Below are 24,072 nucleotides of genomic sequence, written 5' to 3'. Positions count from 1 at the left end.
TCTGAATTTTGAGAACGTCAGGGTCCTTCTCTGCCTTAGTGGAGGAGTTTTTCAGATACATAATTTAGATGCCCTCAAGGAAGGCTTTCAAGGCATTTGTGCCCGGGGGCAAGAAAAAATAACTATGACTGTTAAAAGTAAATCATTTTTGCTAATGCACAATTAATGCCGGGGGAAGAGGAACAAGAAAAAAGGCAAGGGACAAAGATGGAAACTTCGATTTGAAGGAGAAATCGTGTCCGGGTATGCGCATGTTTTCCTCTGGAAATCAAACACTGACGGACATTAATGCAGGCAAAGCCGCCGCTGGCCTGTCATGCTAATCTTGTGGCGGAATGGGGAGGGGTTGCTGCGAGGGGAAGGGAGTGGGGTGAGTCGGGTGTTTGGGGTGGGGGGAGGCAGACGAGTCCATTATGTGCATCGAAGTGCAACAATGAACCACCCCAAATCACATCCCTACTTTAATACTCATACGCCTCAACTGGATGCTGTGAATTATCAACGCCTTTGAGTTTTGTTTGCATGCTGAATGGACGAATGTCTGCGTATGACTGTATATGTCTGCATAACTCCTTCCTGTCCCCTTTGGCTCCTCTTTTTAAAGAATGAAAAAAAATGCTCTACATTATGTCAAGCATGCAAATTTAATTGAATTAATGACATGAGTCTGAGTCTCTACTGTACGTGAAGGTTCCTTGTCCTCTTTTTTTTTTTTTTTTTTGTCATCTCGCTCCAGTTTTTTTCCCTTTCCTCCGCCTCCTACTGTAGAACCGGAATGAGGAACCTAGTGTTTCGGCGTCCAACCATAACATTAGAGTCATTAACCCCTATTCCCCTCTCCCGTGCTCTGGGGTTTACAACAACTCAGCTAGGCCTCCGTGTAAAACCCTTCACTCTCTGCACAGGCCTTCATCTAAGGCCATCTAAATCCCCCCCCAACTTTCATATCTCCGATACACAACACTGGCTTTGCTACAGCGATTCTCTCGGCCTCAGCGCGGCGCTTATAAATTCCTTTGTAGGTATCCGTGGTATTTGTCCATTTATCCGTTTTTCATAACCCTTAAACTCAGCTTTGACTGTATTTCTGTTTCAGCTTTGAGACATTTTTAGATCAGGATATTTTTTTTCCCTTGTATTCTGAGTCAGTGTTGCGCTCCAGGATGTTATTTAACCCTGGGTTTGGTTTCCATCCAGGAGATGGCTTAGACAACAGCGTTGCATCGCCTGGCACAGGGGATGACGATGATCCAGACAAGGATAAGAAGAGGCAGAAAAAGCGTGGCATTTTCCCCAAGGTGGCCACGAACATCATGAGGGCGTGGCTCTTCCAGCATCTCACGGTAAGCAAAAAGCCCTTACTTTTTTGAGAGGTAGAAACATGCACACACACAGTCAAACAAAATCATGCGCGCACACACACACACACACACACACACACACACACACACACCTGTCACAGTCATTACTGAAGGGGGGGAGTGAGAGACGGCAGTGCTGTGATGCTCACCTGTCAGCCACCTGTCAGACGGACACGGTGACCAGGTCAATCTAATCAGTTCGGACTGTTTACCCGGCTCAGCACTATGCGGGTAAGAGAGACAATCCATGTCATTTACTCCCAATGAGAGGTGCACTGTTTGTTTGGCCTGAAGAAGAGTGTTTTTTTTTTTTTTTTTAAGAGAGGGAGTGGTAGTTACTGGCAAAGGATTATGAGTGTAAGTGTGACGATTTCAGTTGAGTACAGTGTCAAAATCTGTCATTTTTGTAGGTGTGTAGATGTTTTATGGGCTTCAGATATGTAACTTTCCAGCTATGTCATGCAGTTTTTAATTGGAATGAGTACACATCTTGATCAGTGTCACTTTTCGCTTTATTTTCTTCTCATTCCCATGTTTAAGGAATATATTTGTTTGCCAGACAACTCATTCAATGAGCACAGTGATGCTACATAGCTAGGATTAAATATTCAAACACCACAGTAGTTCGAACGTACTCGATAAAATGATGAAATTCTCTCTTTGCTTGGCCGTTCTCTCTGTCCGTCAGCCTGCTTTTCTGTCCGTCCGTCGGTTGTGTGAAGTATTAGGGGAAGCACCACATGTCCCCCCTATCCCTCGCTAATGTCAGGACATTATCAGAACATCAGGCTGTATTGATTTTGCAACGCAGATCAGATTTCAGGAGGAGGTGGCCACGCCAGGACACGTAAGCTGCTCTCTGAGCACATGGCTAACTGTCCCTGAGATGGAGGGACAATGCAGAGGGAAAGTACAAGAGACTTAGTTTGGAGCTCATCCATACATGTATTTTAGAGGGCTGGGTGCCCCCCCCCCTCCCACATGCACCCCTGTACCCAACAACCCCGCCTTTACCAGTGCCCTCGCCCTGCCTAAAGCCCCTGTACCCTGATTACCTAACCAAAAGCCCAAGTAATGTGTGGCCAGCAAATACGGCCTAATTGAAAGGGCTGTAAATCCATTACATATTGGTCAGGGATAATCAGGAGTGCTTTAATCACTTTTATCTATTCAGGAGCAGTGAAGCTGCAACAGCAAAGCCCTGAGCCTCGCAGGCCTTAGCGGCTCCACCACGCCAGTCTGCATGCTTATTATTCTCATCATTATCAAAATGACTTCACAGCTGTTCACAGCTCCATCGCTCCCTGACTGGAGACCTCTCACCAAAAAAACAACCATACAGACCGAGCTCCATTCAGAGGCAGAGGGCAGGAGGGAGGCTGAACTTTTTTTTTTTTAATTATTAGAGCGTGTTTCAGCTCCCTGAGCTTAGAGTAACGCCACTCGTCTGTAAACGAAGGGGGGACAAACAAAAAAGGCCAAATTTTTGAACTGAGCGTCAGACTTACTGTTGTGAGATTAGACTTAAAACATTTCTTCCACATTTGGAATCTGTCCTCATGAGGGAGGGGTACAGCGTTTTTTTTTTGTTTTTTGGAAGAGTCGCCGGCAATTTTCTTTAGAATTGTTTTAAAAATCGAATTGAAAGAGTGGAAAGGGAAAGGAGGGGGGAAAGGGCCTGGTGGCGGGCACAGGCGCATTTTTTCAGCGAGCTGGTTAATTCAGACAGAGCAGAGCTTTCAAGGCCCTCTTTTTCTCTGTACCTCTCTCCCTTTATCACATCCCCTGCTTGTAGATGTTCTCTCCAATCTTTATTTGTTTCTTTTGTGCAAGGCCCTGGCCAGTCTTGTACAAATAATAATCCCTCCCTTTTAACCTGCCTTCATTTCTCTACTGAGGAAGAGGACTAATTGAATTATCCCCCTTCTCTTCTCACCATCCAATTCTCCCACCCATAAACTCTCCCTCTCTCTCCCTCTCTCTCTCTCTCTCACTCACACACACACACACTCACACCCATTAGCCATTCTCCTTTCTTTAAATTTGTTAAGCAAATGTATTTGCTATTGCTGGATGCGTTTGTGCCGGCTTGAATTCTTGGGGACTTTGGCCCCTGAATGGCCTATAGCGGCATTCTGCCATTCATGCATTCATTAACTGAGGGGTGAGGAGTGAAAGGAGCGGCCTTGTATTTTTTCAAACCGCGGGGCCAGCATGGAGCTCCTCGTCCGTGAGCCGCAGGGGTCTCTCTACATATGTTCTCAACATCCAGCCATTGTCACGTCTTCTGAAAAGCTCAAAAGGACAGGGACCCCCCTCCACACACAGAAAAACAACACAGGCCAATAGTAACAACTGTTGGCTTTTGGATTCAGTATAACAAAATTGCCCCCTCGCCCCTCTTCCCTCCCACCCTCCCTCGCTTCGCTCTGACCTCACTCTCTCTCGGGAGGAAGATCGCTCTCTTGATGACAGTCGCGTATAGAAAGTTACCTCATTATCGGCAGCGGTTTTCGGTGCCATGAGGGTCCGGCAAAATATGCAAAGATTCCACAGTTCCTCGTTGGAGTAGCTGTGATAACCCTGACCTCTTTTTTGTGTCGAGCCCAAACACACATGTTCCGGAGAGCACGTGAGCTGGCAACCTTAAATGCCCCATATGTAATTGGCAAATGGCAGGACAGATCAGCTGGTGTTGGCTGGCAGAAGAGGGTCAGACCGTCTCTCTCCGCTCCCTCCTTCCATCCTCCCTCCCACTCTCTAATACCCCCCCCCCCTCCATGAGTTTCTGGATGTCTTCCAGCCACATTAGGGGGAAGGAAAATCCCAGACTGTTGGTATAAGCTTTTCAATACTACAGGGAGATTATGTTATCAGAAAGGTAAACTTCACTGTTAGGGGTAAAATGTTCTACTGCACTTCAAAAGCATGGACTGCAAAATCCACTAGAGGAAGCCGGAGCGAGGCGGACCGATGGCTGGATAGAGGGAAGGGGAAGTGGAGAGAGAAGGTGGAAGACATAAAGGAGGCAGTGATGGGAGTTTTGTCTTATTGTTGCGCAGGGTGATGCCCTTTTGTTTGGCAAAAGCAAACTCTACAAACTACAATTAGCCCCTCGGCGCCCCTGGCCTTCCTTCCCTCTCACCCCCCGCTAGCCCCTGCTAGCCTTTACTCACCCTTGTAAAGACAAGGGTCGGCCTCGCAATGAAAACAGGAAGCACTCAAATCCAAAGATACCACTCTGGGACTCTGGCCTTGTCTTTTGACTAGTGTAAACCCTCAAACACCTATGAAAATAAATAAGGGACCTCAGGAGCAAACCGGGCCACATGAGAGTTTGGCACACGTGTGTGTGTTAGTTAGAAGGTGGGGGGGGGGGGAGGATCGAGTGCAAGAGAGGAGAGTGGTCAGTCAGATGAGTAAGTAGGTAGCCCTCTCAAGCATCAAGCGTCTCAGGTTTTGTGCCGGGGCCACCCTTTGGCCTGGGTGTTTGGGGGAAATTCTGTTAAGCTGCTAAGCCAGGTGTATTGGTCCCCTGGGCTCCTTGAAAGGGAAGTGATATATCCCCTGGTCCTTGGACTGTGAGCACTAGAACTGTGTGTTCAGATGAGACATGTTTACACATGATTAGATTGTATTTATGTACATATGCACGAAAAACAATTAACTTTTTATCCTCCTTATGTGTAACACAATTGAAAAAAAATAAAATATGTATCCTTTAAGTCTTATTGAGATTAAAATCTATTTTTCAAGAGCGAGCTGGCCAAGACAGTTTGACAACAAATACAAACAGACAAACATTTAGATGAAAATTAAGGAGCAATCGCATGCCAACGCCAATGTTGAAATTTCGGCAACTGGAACAAAAATCTGCTCGGCCCTTGTCAATTTGACTTGCCCCTGCACAGATTTCTTTAATGTATTAGCCTATATCAAATAACAACATGGATTAAAGCCAATTGTCGCATTTTATCTTTACGCCCTTGCACTCAAACTCGTTCCAAACACCGCAATACATAGTTATGCCCACATTCCGCTTGCGCTTTGGTTTGTAAATGTCTTTATCTGCTGCCATTTTGTTTTTGTTTCCGCGAGTGCTAAATCATTTGTGCACATGAGAACCTCCAACAGAGATGAGAAGTCAGCGAGGTGGCTCACTCCCTAATTGCTTCCATCATCAGTTCTGGAAATTATTACATGCTTTTTACCACTTGCCCGGCTGGACAAGTTAGTTACTAGATTTCACTGCTGGACGTTGCATTTCACTTGCCCCCGGGCAATCCTGCCATTGACCAGGAATACTGTCTTCTTGTTCCCTTAAATTCCCCTGTAGTATTCAGCTCTGACAATGTCAGGTCCTTCTGTACATTTTTCCAAGAAGAAGAGGCGACTTATTTAAATGCTTTTCTTGCCTAGCTCTCTGGGGACCAGCATCAGAAGAATATTGTAAGAGTGCAGGCCATATTGATTTTGGCTTGAACACAGATAAGAAGGAATCAGCCCAAGGTGAGATTTATATATAAGTCAAACATGCCAAGGTAGGCAGACATCCAGTGATGGCCATTTACCAACAGCATACAGAGTACAGTGGTATATGAGATTTTTCTTCTTTTTTTTTTTTTTTTTTACTGAATTGATTATTCATGTCAGCTCTTCTTGTAACCAGGAAGAACTCACACCAGAGCTCAAAAGATGCCCCGTTTATACACAGGCGTTAATCAGAGTGAGGACAGATCACACTTTGTGACGAGATGAGTGCATTGTGCCGCAAACATCATTAGGCACTAGTGACAGTGGCCACCCCCGCCCAATCCAAGCCCAGCATAGCATTAGTCTCCATGACAACAGGGTGTCATCGCCAGGTCGAGCCCTCCTAGCTGCTCTCTCGTCCGGCCTTTATAGATGCACATAAAAGAGCCAGCTAGGGTCATTCACAAGACATGGGCGCAGGCAAGGCCGAACCCTGGCAACGGATGTTTGTCCCATACGATAAACAAGTGTACGAGTCCATCCCTCAAAAAGAGAGGGCATGTTGTCTGAGTAGACTAAACAAGTCCGCTCTGTAGTGTCCCCAGTTTTGTTTAAGCTCCTCTAGTCCTTCTAATCCTTGTGTGTTGTTCCAGTACAAGCAGCATTTAACTGGTGGAGCCACACATCTGCAAACAGTTTGAAACACCCAAGCCCTTTCTCCTTTTACATTAAACTGCTGAAAGCTGTTTATTCCATATTTGCCGGTGCTCACTTTGTCTTTCCAGTACACATGGCACGACACATTTTTGTTTTTTTTTCATCCATGGTGAGTTTATGTACTTACCTTTGTGATTAAAGTGATTAGTTTGAATTATAAATAGATTTCTTTTTGATTTGTAGCCCTCTTATACGATATAAATTAACCTTTTCCTGACGGAAGTATTATAAAGAAGCAACTTATTTGTCAGACGTCGACAAATCTGTTTGCTTTTCACCTCTTTAGGTTGTTTGGATGAAGAGAGGGTGGAGACAATGGAGGGAAAAAAAGGGGTTTTAGGAGTAAGAGCAAAGGGTGAGGAGTGGGGGTAAAGAGGGGGCTCCTAAGGGTCACAGAGGTGGAGGCCTGGAGGAGGCCCACACACTAATCTGTCATGTGCTCGTTTGCCTCGGAGCCCAAAAGTCAGCTCTCCAGTCACCCGTAGAAGCCCAGGCGACAGTTTGGTTCACTACCGCTGCTCAGATGTGTGACTATCAGCAGGAAAAAGAGTCATCACATTACTACTGTGACAATACCCATTGCTTTTAGTGTTTACATAACAGCCGTTAGTGACAATATGACAGCATAGTTTGGCGGTGTTTAGAACGGGAGTCATTGAAAGTCACTGATAATGACTGTGGAGGAGCTCTTTAGGGTCGGGGCGGTGGAGGCTCGGTGCCTAGCTATTGTCTAGTCGCTGTGTTCCTACGTCGGCTGCTCAGCGACCCTGGAAAAACAGAGACCCAAGCCGCCTCAGTCTGCCATCTGTTCCTCCACAGCCGGGCCGCCACGCCACAGACAGACCTCACAGGAAAAAACCCAGACACTCCGACGCTGTAATGAAAAGATACTAAGGAAATTCTTTAATTCTCACCTTCATCAACAAATTGGTGTCAACAAGATGTTGTTTTATTTGTAAGAGGGAGCAGAAAGAAAAACCAGAGTGAAAGTTTAGACGGGGGGATCCGGTGACTTCCCCTTTTCACAGGCTGTATAATTATATGACGGGCCGCATCAACTTTGCCATTTCACTGCACAGTGGCTTTGCGGTAATTTCCCAGTGTTAGTGTGTCACAGCTCTGTTTACAGTGTGCTTTGGCATAGCTGCTAGCCGTTCCAGAGGTTTAGTGGTGCATTAGAATGTAATAAGCCCTAATTCGTTTCATGCTCCGACATCAGACCTTTACACTTTGCCCCCTAATCCAGATCTGCCGTAGTTCCACTTCAAAGCCAACTAACCCCACGTGGAATCCACTGACGTATAAAGCATGGCATATTAACCTTGCATACACTACGCGCTGTGTGAAGGAAAAGAGCAGGCGTGTTTGCTGTTTTTTTTGCTTTAATTTTCACTGAAATAGGGTTGCATGTCCGCAAGATGAGCATCGCGTCAGGGTGCATGTGGAAATGCGGTGATTCCTGCGTAATTCCAATGCTTCCTCCTCCCCTTTCCCTCCCTCCCTGTTAATTTTCACTCCTGCTGTTTGCATCTTAATGCAGGTTGTTTAATGAAGTAGCAGCAATGAGTGCCTTCGCTGAGGGACTGTTTACGACACGTTCACGGAGGTGATTAAGCTGTGTGAAACTCAACAGTGTTTTACCAAAGGAAAAAAAAAAAAAAGAAAAGATGAGAGCGTCCTGCAACTTATCCTCCAGCCAGACAACGGTTGAATTTGATGTATTTCTTTAGATGAGGTTTTTACAACAGGGGCGTCCTCATTGGGGACGAGGAGCACAGCAAGAGCTTGACCGACCCCTGCAGAGGTGACTGCACATGCCCTGACCGCAGAAGAATGCAAACAGGGACAGGCCTGTGGAGGGCAGTCAGATTTATAAACTCACAGCTCTGAGCAGCGAGAGACTTCTGCAAATGCACAGAGCTGAGGAGACTTCTTCAAGGCCCCGTGCTCCTCTGAGAATAAACCCCGAGCCGGCAACGTTTCCCTGCCTTCAGCACGGCAGCGCAAACCACTGCTGCTGTAGTCATAACACTGATCCATTGGCTGGGACCTGGCTGAGCTGACTCTGTAAGAAGCAGGGCTGAATGACGTCATGTGTAATATGGGACCCCGTAAGGAAGCCTGTGATAGCGTACATGCCCCTGGTGGAAAAAGCAGGGTTATTAAGATGGTGGTAGCTGATTTTCTGCCGCTTTCCCTTTTCTACACTTCTGGGGTTATCTTACTCATAACAAAATGTATAAGAGGATTTTGGTTTCACATCTTAGAGCGAGTTTCCTTAAATTACCCCTTACCCTTCCAGGGGTACCGCCCTGCAGGCTGCAGCCTCATCCCCCCACGGTTGATTGCGGGGTTGTGGCAAGAGCTGCGAGAAAACGGTGGCTGCTGCATGCTGGGGGACCATGGAGGCCAATGAGATTCTGCTGCAGGCCTCCAAGCTGCCCCAGCAGTGCTTTGATATTCATCTCACACCAAGAGAAGAAAAAATGCAAAAGGGGAAAAAAGGAGCAGCACAAGCGCGGAAACGGCAAACCAGGCTAAAAGAAGGGAGGGAGGCGAGGAAAGAGGAAGAGGTTGAGGGATGGAGGCACGGAGTAGAAATCAAAAACAGACCTTGTGTTGCACTGTTTGGTTTGTCATGGGACCCTGGCTGCACCAAATCCCACTCCTGCCATTTTGTGTGATTTTTCTTCCCTCCCTCTCCTGCTCCTCTCAAATGCATGCTTTTGTTTTGCCCAGCGCTCAGTCCAGGGGCAGGCAGTGGGATTCCAGCACAGTGGGGTCCTTATAACTGGGAGCGATGCCTCTTGTTCTCACCTCTTCCCCCCACTTCCTCACCTTTTCATTTTTCTCCCCACTGATATCCTCTCGTTTTCCCCTTCTGAACATATGGACTGTTTTTTTTTTTTTTTTTTTTTTTTTTTTTTTTTAAGAGCGAGCCCAGTCCACATCAAAGACCGAGGCTGAGCGGGTCAATTTGTTGCTCCTTTCCCCGACTCTTCCCCCCTCCACCAGCCTCAGTGGACCCTCCCTGCACCGCAGCCATTTACCCAGAATGCTCTCATGCTCCAGCAGCTCTACCTCAGCGTATACACTGAGCCATGTGTTGTTGGTGTTCTCCACGCAGCGCAGACCTCGTTCCCTTCTCTGGATTTCTCTGCAGCCACCACCCCCTCCTCTCCCCTAAGATCATGTAAGGCAACTCAAATGAGCATGTGTGATAGATAGCAAACCCCTGTATCAAAAAATAGCTGCAGCACACGCTGATAAGAAAAAGCAGATGGATAGAGGAAGAAGAGAACAAAAGAAAAAAAATCAAATAAAAAGAAGAAATAAATATATATAAATCCAAATCCAGGCAGAGCAGGCCTTGGCTCCAGATGTGAATCTCTCTGAATATTGATCATGGGGAAAGCTAGTCCCCCCCTGTATCCCCGGGGCTGCAGCGAATGACACACAAAGCACCTCTCTAAAGCCCATAAACCAGCTTGTACAATTATTTAGATAAAGAGGGCGACAACAGCAGTGTATGCCTCCCAACCCCAGAACCTCCTCCTTGGCTCTCATCCTCCTACCACCGGCTTCTGCTCCTCCTTTTTCCTCTTTCTCATCCAGCATGAAGACGGAGAAATTAAAAAAAAAAGGGGGGGCAAATGTGTAATTAGCCACACATTTCTGAATCCTCCTTAATGTTCATTACTGAAACCAGGGGCAATTACAAGTTCAAAGGGGTTTTAGGGCACCAGCAGCCCGCATAATCAGTCGCAAATTAAGCACAGCTCATTTGTCACAGCACAGCACAGCACGCGCACTTGTATGTGCACACGGGAAACACACATGCATGCATGCTGTCAGAGTTGAGTCATAGACGGGCTGACAGGCATCAATTTCCATACAGGCACAAATCTCGGCTACCCCAAGGCACCGGGTTAGGTCGCCCAATCCTCTTATGCTCTGATGCTTTGTTTTCACCAGACAACGGCAAACACCACGGACACCTTCACCTCAGCTCGCTGTCATTATACTGTATCCTACTTGCATTCATCCTCTTATAGGTGTCCTGTTTGCTCCTACAATCCCCGCCGCCATCTGTCCCCGTCCTGTCTCCATTTTACAGCCCTTTTTTTTTTCTTTTTTTTTTTTTTTAAACCTCTATCTTCCTCTCTGTGTCCGTCTTGTGTCCTCCCACCTGGCTGCGTCTCTGCAACACGTGACAGTGTGTGTTTCATGTCTGTCCCCGGAGGTGTATCTCGGTTACCTCTGGGGCCGGGTCACAATGGCTAATCCTGTCTTCAGGTGGCTGTTTAGCACAACTGAGAGGAGGGCTCGCAGAACCGGAGGTGAGCTCCTGTTACAGGACTCCCTGACCAGGGGTCACCTCCGACACTGTCGGAATACACACACACACACACGCACACGAAGAAACGTGCACACACGTCCCGACAGATAAGTTGCACATGCGTGCACACGCAGAGCAACATTTTTCACACACAAACACTGACGCTCACACACATTGAGCCTGCTTATCTGTCCCAGGTGGCTCAGCCTTCATCTCTGTCCTCCCCTTGTTCTGCTTTATCTGCCTACTGTACGACTCCTCTTCTAGTCTTTCTCTGTCCTCTCTCATTCCCAGATCAGTCAGACTCTTGTTCACATTAGGATTCCCTGATATGATCTCCATGAAGGCCTTGCTCCAGTGGCCATGCTTTGCCTGTCCTGCCCCGCACCCTCATTGTTTAAGCCGCTCTCATGCGGGGACACAGTCAGGTCTCCGGTGAATTGAATGGAGCCCTATCATGTGTGGCTCAGCATAGTGGGAGAGCGAACTCATTTTTCACTGGGGGAACGACATCCATCTCAGCAGCCAAACGCTGGCTGTTTCATTAAGTAGCCCATCCAGGCAGACAGATGTGTTCACCACACAGCCATGTTTGCCTATGCAAGAGCGTGTATTAACCCACAATCCTTTGGGGGAGATTAATAGGCTACCAGCCCCTTTCCATTGATTATCTCCATGCTATTTTCCCCTCCTTTCCTTGGCTAGATATTAAAAACTAATGAAGCCTATTGAAAACGGGAACCGCGAGGCTCTTCACGGATCATTTTAGGTTATTTGGACTCAAACAGAGAGGGATCTCTTTAAGGCACAGTTTGAGTCGAATTAAGAAAATAAATGTGGAGAGCGGTGTTGAAGAAACGGGCGGAAAAAAGGAGGAGAGCGAGGAGAGAGTGTGACTGTAAAAAGATGTGTGTTTAAGAAAAGACAACTCCGCTCTGACACATGGAGCGGAGACACGGCAGATGTTAGCAATTCCAGAGCATAGCAGAGCATTCCTAGTGTTGGAACCACGTCCTAATTGCCATAATGGAGGTGGTAAGCGCTGACAGTAATGGAGTCGCGGGGATCCATCCCCAGCAACCTGAATTAGGGGCCACTTGGCAGATCCACTTCAAGATGGCCCGTGTTTTTTGGTCAAGACACCCTTATTTTCTCTGCTGTGCAAAACATGCTTTGTTTTCTGACAGAACTGTTCTGCCACATCTCACCGCCATGGTGTCTGAAGTAGGGGGCTCGAAGGGTGGTGGTTGGTTGGGAAGGAGAAGATGGTGCGTCGGTAAGACCTGGGCGGAGAGTGAGCAAAGAGTTAAAAGCGTCCGTGTGATGGGCTCACCTCTGCACCAGGCCTGGTGAAAGGCGGCGGGGTGCTGTCGGGGAAAATGACTTCCTGAGACATTACCATCAATCACCAGACAGGTCAGGCCCCCCGATCCCGCCATCAGGATGGAGGAGAGGAGAAGGGGGATGGGGCAAGAGGATTAGACTAGAGGGGCCGAAAACAGAGTAGGAAGACTGAGTTAAGGCTTGTTGGGGAACCGACCATTAACAATCTCTTTTTCTCACTGTCTGACTGTTTTATGTCTCTCTCTTCCTCTGCCTATCCGTCTCCCCTTGTCTTTCTCTCCTCCTATTTTTCCGGTCTTCCATAAAACGGCTACACGGGGCATTCAGGAACGGCCCCTGCTGGTCAGAGTCTTCTGCTCGGCTCAATTGCATCATTAATTATTCCGCAGGCAGTGGGCTAGAAGCAAATCTAAAGAGAGGAAGAGAAATAGAGAGGGAGCAAGAGTTAGATGGGTAGATGGGGGACAGCACCCCCAGTTGGTCTTGCTTTCACTCTCTTTTCTCTCTCTTTCTCTTTCTGTAAATGAAGGATGGGAGAGGGGAGGGGCTTGGGTTACCTCAGCGAGCGGTTGTGTTACATTCCTGAGAAGGGAAGGGGTGGAGGGGGGGTGGTGGTGGTTCAACGAGTTGTTGAAAAGAACACAGACAGTTGTCAACAGCCTCCGAGCCGGGGAGCCATCGTGCCTTGCTTTAGGCCCGGAGGTCAATGACCCTCTGTTGCACCCAAGATAGAGAGAGGTAGAGGGGAAATGGAGAGAGAGGGAGAACAACAAATCACTGTACGGTACGTGTTACTGCTTGCCTGTGGCAGAGGTCAGTCAAAAGCCTCAAAAAATCTCTAAATCCTTCTCTTTCTCTCCTCACCCATAAAACACTGTACGTGAGCGGTGACTGAGTGACTGTGGATTAGCTCGCTCCAAAGCAGGAGTGGAGGGAAGAGAGACGGGGGGGGATGGCGGAAACGGCAAGCGCTGGCAGTCATGGCAAAATGGCCCATTAGATTTAAGGAGTAAAAGTTCATCAGCTTTATTAATGGGAAGGTATATAAATGAAGTATGAATTACCTGACTTTTATGGAGTGGCGAGAGTGAAACTGGAGTGTCTTATGATATAATGTTTTAGTGAGCTGCTCTGAGCGCTCCGATGAACAGGCTGTGGAGAGGAGGAGGAGGAGGAGAAGAGAGAGAACAGAGAGAGAGAGAGAGAGAGAGAGACCGAAGTGTGCTGGGGTCCCCTGAGTCCAGTGGCTGGAAGGTTGCCTGATTGTTGCTAACATGCGTAGCTGATCGGGTTAGCTTGGAGACAGGGACGTTTGTAGCTTCCAGGCTTATTCTTTGCGTGTCATTAGCCAGCGTAGTTAAAAAAAAAAAAAAAGAAGAAGAAATTGCCGGCCCGAAAAAAAAAAAAAGGTCAGCCGCACTTCTGATTTTGTCGCTCCTCTACACACAAACACAAGTATGCGGCTACACTCCAACATGCCTAGCGGCCACACGCACACATTTGCAAACAGGCATGCGCGCACGCATACAGTAGTACACAGCGAGCGCAAGGCAGCACACACACACATACACACACACACACACACACACACACACAGCAGCACGCAGTCAGACAGACACACACACACGCAGACACACACACATGCTCCCCACCATCCTGTAATAAGCGGTAAGCTGAGCTAGCTGATGGTCATCCTCCCATGGGGCTGCTGGGTGGCTGCCAACTTCCTGCCTGCTTTGTCAGTGGATAAAGCCCCTAACAAACGAGAGGGCTGTAGCTAGGCAGGCCAGCCAGGTCAAAGGTCACCTCGGCCCCCGGGCAGGATTGAGCCTAAGAGCACTACAAGGAGAGAGAGGGAGAGGATGGAAGAATGCACTTAAAGATCGGCTGCTATTAACCAAGCCTAAAAGCTATATCCCTGCCTCACCACTCCTTCTCTTCTCTTCTCTTCTCTTCTCTTCTCTTCTCTTCTCTTCTCTTCTCTTCTCCTCTCTCCTCCTCTTCTCTCTTCTGTCGGCGGCACTTCACAAAAAGGCATTTTAACTCCCATCATATGTCGACTGCGCTTTGAGGAACATTAAGAAAGTGGAAGGTCCTGAGGGCATTCGTCAGTCCACACAGCGCCGTGCAGCCAGCGGCCTCTGGGTGTTGAGCAACGACAGGAGATATCTCCTTGACTCATACACCCCCAGATGAAAGGAGAGCTCAGACGACGTGCATTTCTGAAAGGCAAAAAAAAAAAAACGGTATTCAGTAAAAGAGAGGAGACACAACAGGTAGGGACGGGGTGGTGACTGATCAGGGCTTGCCTGGCTTTGTTCCATGGAAGTACTTGTGATCTCAGATGAATGCACCTATGGTTACCATCAGCCATGCTCCTCTGTCTCACTGACAGGGACATGATCTGAAGGGTCTGTCTGTCATGGGCCTAAGAGCTTCTTTCACTGGCCAGAGGAAAATGGAGACAGTGGAGGAAAGACGAGAAAAAACCTCTTTTTTTTTTTTCCACCCCAGCTGTCCATTCAGTGGGAGAGAAAATTTGACATGGCTGACTTGAACACATTTAGCATCATTAGCAAACAGGAAGTGTCCCCTGCAGCTGTTTTTCGGCGGGGGAGGGGGGTGTTCCTGCCTGCACTGTAATGGACAAATGTTACCCACCATGTTTGCCTTTGATTTTTGACCTGAAAACAAAAATTGACATTACAAATGTCCTATGAAATCTTCCAAATTGGCTTGACATTCCAGCGCCGGCCCCGGGGGTTTCTTGTTTGTCCTCTGTAAGTGGTTGTGCTCTTGTTGTCGTGTCCCGAGGCTCGCTATTAGAATGTACTGGCCTTTTTCTCTCGAGAATGTGGAGTCTTAAAGAGACAGAGGGAGAGACAAGAAAGAGAGAGGGAGCGAGCTAAAAGAGGTCCTGGTTGTGTATTTGAATACTTATGCTCATTAAGTTAATGCACAATGAAAGGGAGAACCGTCAAGTGGAAACTCTCAGAATCTTCTATTTGAAGAGCGAACACGCCCGCTTTTCTCCCTCCCTCGGTCTGTCCATCTCTCCGCAAATTAATCTGTTTCTATTTCAATTGAAGATCGGCCCCACTTTACTTTGACTTAGGGAGTTAAACAAAGTCCTAAAGAACACAGTAGAGAAAAGAGGATAAACTTAAAGAGACCCTGTATGTTAATATTAAGTCCTTTTCCCTCCAGACTCTATCAACAGGCTCTGGGTTGTAAGTGCCTGTCACTGGCCCCCTGTGCTTTCCCAACATTTCTTTTTAAAGTGGCCTGTAAGCTGTAAGCCTGAATAGTGTCTAACAACCCCAGACCTATTTAATGCAGAAAAATGCCTAATTATTAGCCTGAGGGAAACAAACATTTGTCAAGAGGCATTTATTGTAATTTTTTCTTTCGGCCAACATTGGAAATGGTAGGAGTCTGAAAAAGGTTTTCGGGGGGTAAAATAATTAGCAAACAAAAGATAAAAAGCAACGCTCGAGGTTTCCTTAGGACAAGTCTCTCAGTAAGTCGGTTTAGAAAGTCATTGCTTTTTTACAATGTGTACATACGTCATTAAACCAGTGCAGATGTTTATTCAGAGGCTTAGCCCCATTCAGTACACTTTAGCCGTAGCGTGTGCTCCCGATGACTTTATGACTGGTAACGGTGACAAGTGGTGTGGATGTGAGGCTGTCCAACGTGGGCAGAGTGCGTGGGTCTTCTGCTTTGACAGGCCCACCAGGCCTCTAATGATCTGCTTATAGGCCCTAAAAGTCCCGCGCAAAGGAAAGTAGACCAATTACCTCACAGTCCCGACAAGCAAAATTGTACAGAAGAGACGGGGAGATTCACTTTTTACAGAATTAAAAAAAAAATGTAAGAGGATGACGCTTTGGCTCAGCTGCAGCCGCTGCAACGAGATGTTTTAAAGATTCTTGAAAGCGAGTAGCGAGCGTGGCTGTGTGTTGACATCAGGCGAGCTGGAGAGCGGAGCAGAACAGAGCCCGGGTGCCCCTGAGCAGGCAGTTACCACAACAAAGCCAACAGACTGGTCTGAAAAACCAGGCCAAATTCCTGCCCTCTAGGACCTGGCTTAAAGCTCGAGCGGAAACTTTGAAAGAGGGGGGACGAGACGAGATGAGATGAGAGGAGAGGAGAGGAGAGGAGGAGAGGTGGAGTGAAGAGGATACAAGACGAGGCCAGGCGGGTTAGCATGTAGCGAGGAAAGGGATAGCTGCTGGGGCCTATGGAGTACGGCAGGAGAAGGAGCGATCGACAGTGAGAGAGAAAGAGAGAGAGAGGGAGAGACCTAGAGGAGACTAGGCCCCCACTGTAAAGATGGAGGGATCGTATTCCTTCCCTTGAAAGCGGAGGGGCAGCCGTGTGGTGGAAAAAGAAGCCATGAACTCGATCTGACGATTAAATAGGCGCATCTCTATAGCTGCAGGCCACAAACGAGATCAGGTCCACAGCACACACACAGTTTGTGTATATAACTGTTGGCAAACTCCAATAGATCTATGGGATGAGCTCAGTTGATCCCTGTTCGGGAGTATTTTGTGGATTTCTGCGCGGAGAATAAATACGTTTTTATTTTTTCTCCCCCCCCCCCAGTTTTTATTTTCCTTATTGGATAAAAGTGATACCTTATTATCATTATGCATGATAGCGTTTAGAAAAACAGCTCTCTCTTTTCTCCGCTCGATCCGTTAAGTCTGGAGGTGCATTGGGATTGTGTGGGAGTGATTGCTATTTAGCCTCATGGAGCTTTGGTACAATCAGATGCCTATATCTTGCATATCCTCCAGGGCTCCTTCCTCACCCTCTCTCCTCCATTCATTCCTCGCTCCTCTTTCCCGACTCCCCTCTCACCCGCTCTCGCTGTTACTGTAGCTTGGCAGGCGAGCGGCGCAGTTATGCCGTAGAGCTTCTCTACAACCTTGCACCATCTCCAGTGAACATAAATTAATGGTGTAGAGCAAACAGGCTGCTGGCTGAGGGCCAGGAGCTGGCTTCAGGAGCCCAGCCAGCGATTGTTGTGGCGGGCCATGGCAGCAACAGCAGTAGTAGTACTGATGCACTGCCAACCAACCAGCCAGCCAGCCAGTCAGAGAGGCAGACAGACAGACTGGGGGCCCTTTTGCTCTATAATAGATGCCGCGGGCCTCGCCAGTGCGCCTTGTATTTGCAATCATCACCGTTTTACTGTCAGAGGGCAGTCCGCTGAGAGCCCTTACACTTATTGTGGAAGCTCTGGAGTCTGGTGTGAGAGACAGAAGTGTAGTGGTATGTTCTGAATGCAGATCGTGTGAGGTGTAGATACGGATGTACTTTCATTTGCTGTTATCAGAGGTTGGCATGCAGTGCGTGCGGTTTGTAGGTTGGCATCATGTGAGTTCTGTTTATAAGTGGGCTGTAACCGTGTGTGTGTGTGTGTGTGTGTGTGTGTGTGTGTGTGTGTGTGCAGAGAGAGAGAAAGGAAGAGCAGCAGGGTTGGATCATTGAGTCATGTGGCATTCTTGCCTGTTTTCAGACTGTTGTCAGGAAGCGGTGTAGTTCCCAGTAAAATAAAACAAACACCCAAAACTCCCTCCCACATCCAACCGCCCCAAAACACACAAAGAAGAGGGAGTGAGCGGGAGGGAGGGAAAGAGTGAGCAGTGGAGATAGAGAAGTTGAGCACAGAGATAAGAAAAATGGACATGGTTTTAATGCAACTTTGGTTTACGCAAACTGTTCAAAAGAAACTTCAGCTCAGGCAGTTTTACTCCATTTGCAAACCTTAGTTTGGGCTTTGAGAATAAGCCAGACATTAATTCATGATTGATGATATAAATCAAATTGATCTTTCAAACTCATCATTATTTTAATTTGCCACAAATAATTCTTTGTAGTTTTTACCGATCGATTTCTTTTCGCTGTCACAGAAATATGACGGTGTTCTGTTTTTTTGTTTTTTTTCTAATTGTCAATCTATTTGATGTTTACAGAAAGAAGCAATTAACTATATCCTTCAATCTGAGCCACAAAGTCTGTCAGAAAACTGCCGCTAAAAAAAAAAAAAAGGCAGATATTGCTCTGTGCGGAGTAAACACTCGTGACGGATTCAAAAACTCCAACTGGATTTATTTGTCATATCTGTTTGATCTCCCAGTAATGCCGATATGCATTCAATCTCATTGTCATTTGTCAAAAGGAGCCGATTGCAAACGTTATTAGCGACGGCAACTTGATATTTAAAATGTGCCAATCTCGCCCGAACTCAATGCATGAATCCATATTAAAATGTCATCCCTATATTTGATTGCGCTTATTTCTGACAGTGAATATTATCATCGTCCTCCAGTCACTTTGATTAAAAACAAATAAGATTCCAATCAATGCAAAGAAGGCATATATGAAAGGAAGCAGCGGGATGCAATATCGCTGTAAAACTAAGACACAAACTCACTATAAAGCCCATCAAAAGCACAGACACACAAAAGCGTTATCATGAAAAAGTTATTATATAGATTTATGTCTGTTTTAGCATTCGGCAGTTTTTTATTTACTCCAGTTTTACAGAATTAAAAAAATATATGTGGGGATTATCAAATAAACCTATCCAAGTAGCTGGGGGCTGGAGCACACCAATCATCATCAGCAACTCCTTTGTGTTGCCATGGCACTGGGGTAAACAGCCAATGGCCTTTGATTTCCTGGAAATCATTAGCATGGAATAGGTTTGCAAGCCACTGCAACCTCGTGACCTCACTCTATAACTCATGTCACACGCTGATGATGTCATTCATCAATGGGGTCCACCAGCTTTCTCAGGCGAAGGCGCTGCAGGTTCTGACGGGGGGGGGTGGAGGAAGGGGAAGGAGCAGAGCGGGAAAAAAAAGCGGGGTGGGGGTTGAACGGAGCGGCCGGGGATAATGATCGGGCTGTGGGATTTGACGACGGCAGCAAATGGGTGTCAGGAGAGTATGAATGTGATATATAGCGAGGGGCGAGCGGGATGTTGAAGGAGTAGATAGGAGGCGGCGTGGGCTGAAAGGTGTGGTGGTCCAGCGGTAGATGTGGTTATTGTATACGGTGGAAACGCCAAGCTGGGCTCAGGGGGGGGGTTTGAGGACCGAACACAGCGGATGATGGAGCTACCTCGGCTTGTAATGTTCTGCAACCACAGGGGCCATTACATACAGCACTATCAGAGAGCACAGAGCACATCACACCCTGTAATTTAGCCAGCAGTCGATCACACACGCACAAGCACACACAGCTTGATTCTCAATGACTGGCGGAGTGTGATCCACCTGCACCTACGTTGGTGTTCATGTGTTTACGTTGATGTTTTCGGGTCACATTTTGGTGAGCCTCAGGATAGTGCACGCTCGTGCACATTAACGAGCTTAAGCATAATTAACGGAGCCGCTTCGATCGTGGACCGGCACTGCCCTGACAAACAAATTGAAGCTGCTCATTTTCTGGCTTATTTATAGACGGGGCTGTTTTACATTTTGCGGTCAATCCTCTTTTAAGGATATTGGCCTTGGTGTTTGTAATTGAACATATTGAGCGAATCCAAAGCTAGTGGGGAGATTATCAATACCATCTTTGATCTCGCTGTGTGTTTGTGTTTCATCCATTAAATAACCATGTCATGCAGCCTCCTGAGGCAAGAGAAGGACATCTCCAGGAAGAAACACATTAGACCAGATTCAGCACTCTGACTGTTTGGTTAATCAATCGCAGATTCTCCTCACGTTCACTCTTTTTAATATCAGATTATTTTTTTTCGCCCTCATTGGGTGATTTACTAACATATTTTTTTACAAAGGCAATTAAAATTAAGAGGTTACTCAGAGGTCTAAACAGCCGTTCTCCAATTTCACGGCTGCTGCAGCCTTGTAACCACTAGGCCCACCGTGGCCGGCTTGCTTCTCATGTCCATATGTGTGTGTGTCACCATTGCCACCACACACGATTTTCTGTAGCTGAGATTTCAGAGCACCATGCTTTAAGCAAAGCTGCCACGGCGTAAAGTGTGGGTGGCCTGCAGTCGCAGCCATAAAAAAGTACGTGTGTGTGTCGGGGAAGTGGGGGCAGCAAGAAAGGCGGAGAGAGAGAGAGTTGAGGACAGATGAAGGGAGGATGAGGAAAGGTCGTATGGGCATATTGTGTATGTATTTCGAAATGTTCTTCGGTGTGTGCTTGTGCAAGTGCACGAGCAAGTGTCTTGGGGTTGCAGGGGGAGGTGATCTAGTCAAGGAGTCGGGGAATGAGCACGGACGAAATAGGATTTTTTTTTTAGTGTCGTGTCTATGTGGTCAGAGTAAATCTCCTTACTCAGGGGTTTTTGTGTGCGAGGGGGGCTTTAACGTCCCCACTCTCCTTGATGAGACATCTTTCTTGTTTGTTCAAACCATTCATTACGCGGTGGCTGCTGGACGAGCTACGCCGCTGGCCGGCGTATTTATCACCGAGCTAAAGCGCGCTCTGGCTGACAGTAGGCGATTGATGACCGGGTCTGGGCCTGAGAGGCTGAGGAAGCCTTAATACAATGTAGATGACCCACTCCCATTTCCAATTTAGGCTGCTCTTCTCCCAACACCTCCATACCACATCATCTTTAGCGCCATCTCAATTTCTGTATGCGTCCGCACATGGAGTGTGTGTATGTTTGTGTAGTGTGCGTGCATACAGAAGAGTGGGAGGGGAGTGTGTGTTGTGTTGTATTTGCAGGCGTGTTTTGATGGTGACCGAGGTCATCGCTAATGTGAAAACGCAGAGAAAGCCCAGAAGTGTAAGGGGGGAGGGAAAGAGAGGCAGTGCTCTTATTACATGTTGTTGTACAGAAGGAACACACACAAACACACACACACACACACACACACACAGATATAGATATGTATATCTGCTCTTTGGACGTTGTGCACGCATACATACTGTGTGGCCTGCACACACACACACATACACACACAGAAACCAAGTGGAATTGCTCTGTCTTCCCCAGCCAAGGAAATGTCAGCACCTGGCAATCAAAAAATGTATTTCTATGCAAGCATTATCATCTTTCCTTTGTTAATGATTTTAGCATATTAAAAGGAACTACGTACACAAGTACAAATCAGATTAATCCCTCTCCGCAGCCGGGACTCATTATTTGTCCAATCTCAGCCTTGTTTGTTATTAATTGAGCACATTCCTCCAACCATTTTTTTCCATCCCTCCTTTAATTAAAACAGACCACATTTAGACAAGGCAGTACTAGCAGAACGGAGAAATCCTCCTCTCCGCTGATATGAGACCTCACTTACATCAATTATTTCGGCAGTAAATGAGAAAAATAGTTCTCGCGCAACTGTTATCATTTCATGTTAAAACTGAATTCAATTAACACGGGCCAGCAGATATTATGAAATTTGCCTTTGCCGATGAGTGTGGCGGAGGGAACGAGCTGAAAAAACAAAAAAGTCATGAGGCTAAAGGTGATTTTCCTCGAGGGGGGAAGGATGTGCGTTAATGGGGCTTAAAACCCTGCCCGAAAATAGAGGAGGATTTAAGTGTCACTCCTTGTCATTTTTCAGGTGTCACGTCTCTGGATATTTGCTTGTGTCTGTGTGCGTTTTTCTTTTTGCACATGCTTGTGTGCGCGCGGACGTGTGCACGCGTGCTCTCCGTCTGCATTGGCTGAATGAAACACATAGTGTCTCATTTGTTTCGTTTGCGTGCGCCCCGACTCCTAATCTGGCCCTTAAAGACATCTGTCACCAGCGATCACTGTTGTTTTGTCATGCTTCATAGCAGGCCCAGGGGGAGCACGGCAGCCCAAGGTCTGCCATTTATATCAGCCCATGTTCTCTAGATTGGACCTGACACAAATAGTATCATTGCAGCCCTGGTCGCAGAATTACATTTTCAGGTAAAAAATCTTGGCGAAGGCTGCGGTGGGAGATTTCACAGCAGTTTTTGTTCTTTCAGCGTTAGTCCGCATTCAGCCGCTCTCTCTGAAAAGAGCCACCACCAGGATACATGTCAGACATTCAAGGAAAGATAAATGTATTCGCTGCAAATCTGCACCCACTCATTTTGTTTCCTGCTATTATGAAGGGATTCTCAGACGCTGCAGTATCTGCACTGGGCCACAGTGCATGTGTGTGCTCCTAAGTGTGTTTTTTTTTCTGTATGTGGTGCATATGTTTGGTGCGAACACTATATGTAGCTGGTGTGTGGGCGTGGTGTGGATAGAGAAGGGGGTTATCACGGTTGACAGTTTTGACAAACTTGTTCGGCCAGCTCTGACAGGTTTAGGACTGACTTGTGTATCTGTGTGTGTGTGTGTGTGTGTGAGTGTGGGTGGGTGGACACGTGTATGCTCTGAATGTCTATACTGTGCAACGGAGTGGGGAGGGGTAGGGTTGGTTGGAGGTCACGACAAGGTGCAGTCTTAGGTTACACAATACAACAAACAAGGGTACATATTGAATGCATACAGTCAGAAGCGACCTGACTCTGAGCGTGTTGTTTATCCTCCGCCGGCATCCTCACTGTACACGTGTGAATATTTATGTTAATCTGTATGTCAAAAGAGCTCATGTGTGTGTGTTTTCTCTCTCTCCCGCAGCACCCATACCCGTCTGAAGAGCAGAAGAAGCAGCTAGCCCAAGACACAGGCCTCACCATCTTACAAGTAAACAACTGGTGAGTCAAGATTTCCGCGTGCCCTATCTCCACCACCAGCATCGCTCTGCTTTTCATTCTCAAAAGCCTTCGCCTCCCCTCTCCCCGGCGAAGTGTGAAAACCGTTTATGTGCAGCCCCTTCCACGTCGCACATAGACACGCAGGGGAAGCGCGCGCAGACACACACACACACACATACACACGCTGACAACCTTTGTAACATTATTACATGTAAGCTACCGGGATGTTCCGGTGTTATCGGTGCAAAGTGTTCTGCGGCTAAGTCAGTGGTCTTTGTGGTTTGATATGTATTCAGTTGGATATATTTAAGGGTGAAAGGCAGAGATCATAAGCTACCCCCCGTACCCACCCCACCCCTTCATCCAAAAAACCATACCTAGCACCGGCACTGGTGCCCCCACAAAAGGCAAAACTGCCTTCCACCCCCTCCTCGTTTTTTTTTTTTTTTTTTCACACAAGCTATATGGTGGATTAAGGTTTTGGTGGCCTGGCCAGCAGGGCCTTTGTAGATGGCTTAGCACATAACTGGGGGTGGTGGATTAAATAAAATGATCACAGAAGCAAAGAAATGATACAGGAATTACTTATCAAAATACTAGCCCAGGTTTTATCTGCAGCTTAATTTTGTTCAGTACATTCTCAGGGTGATGTTCAGATTAATTGAACTGACAGCTTCCTTTCAAATTTCCGGCAAGGTATTTGCACGGATTTCAGGTCTTACACAAACTTAATTATATGGAACCCCATTTTATCATTCTAATTCCATGTAGCGGGGGTTCTATTTACAAATGACAAGTCTGTGCCTTTTATTCACAGCTTTTCTTAATATATTTATCAAAGCGGGTTCATTTACAAAGTGCTCTATCTGTTGGGTACAGGCAGGCCGACATTAACGAAGCTTTTAGGTTTATCAGGCTCGCAGCCCGACAAGCCACCCGAGGGTCAATTGATTTTTTGGTTCTGTGATACATTTTTTTCCTCATTTTTTCTGGATCACAATGAGAAACATGCCTGGAGAATTAGCCTGGTTTGTCGGCCTTATCTATCAGCCCCCTCCCTCGCCCTCGCCCTCCCCCCTCCGTCCTGACATACTCTCTCTCTCTTTCTCTCTCTCTCGCTCTCTCACTCTCTTTCTGTCTTTCTCACTCTCTCTC

The 24,072-nt window shown here is 47.0% G+C and overlaps 1 protein-coding gene across 7 annotated transcripts in view; it reads left to right on the top strand.

Moving 5' to 3' along the window:
• Nucleotides 1-24,072, top strand: part of meis2a (Meis homeobox 2a) — an 82,325-nt gene that overhangs the window by 33,815 nt on the left and 24,438 nt on the right. For 6 of the 7 annotated variants that reach the window (XM_030443713.1, XM_030443714.1, XM_030443708.1 and 3 more), the window contains exons 8-9: nucleotides 1,198-1,343; nucleotides 22,841-22,917. In XM_030443713.1, the coding sequence (XP_030299573.1) occupies nucleotides 1,198-1,343; nucleotides 22,841-22,917 (223 nt within the window). The remainder of the gene's footprint in view (nucleotides 1-1,197; nucleotides 1,344-22,840; nucleotides 22,918-24,072) is intronic. The other variant, XM_030443709.1, reaches the window with a different exon arrangement.

This window comes from Sparus aurata, chromosome 16, assembly GCF_900880675.1.
Source record: "Sparus aurata chromosome 16, fSpaAur1.1, whole genome shotgun sequence".
Classification (NCBI taxonomy): Eukaryota; Metazoa; Chordata; class Actinopteri; order Spariformes; family Sparidae; genus Sparus; species Sparus aurata.
Note: the sequence above shows the minus strand (reverse complement) of the source record. Positions and strands in the feature narration are given on the sequence as shown.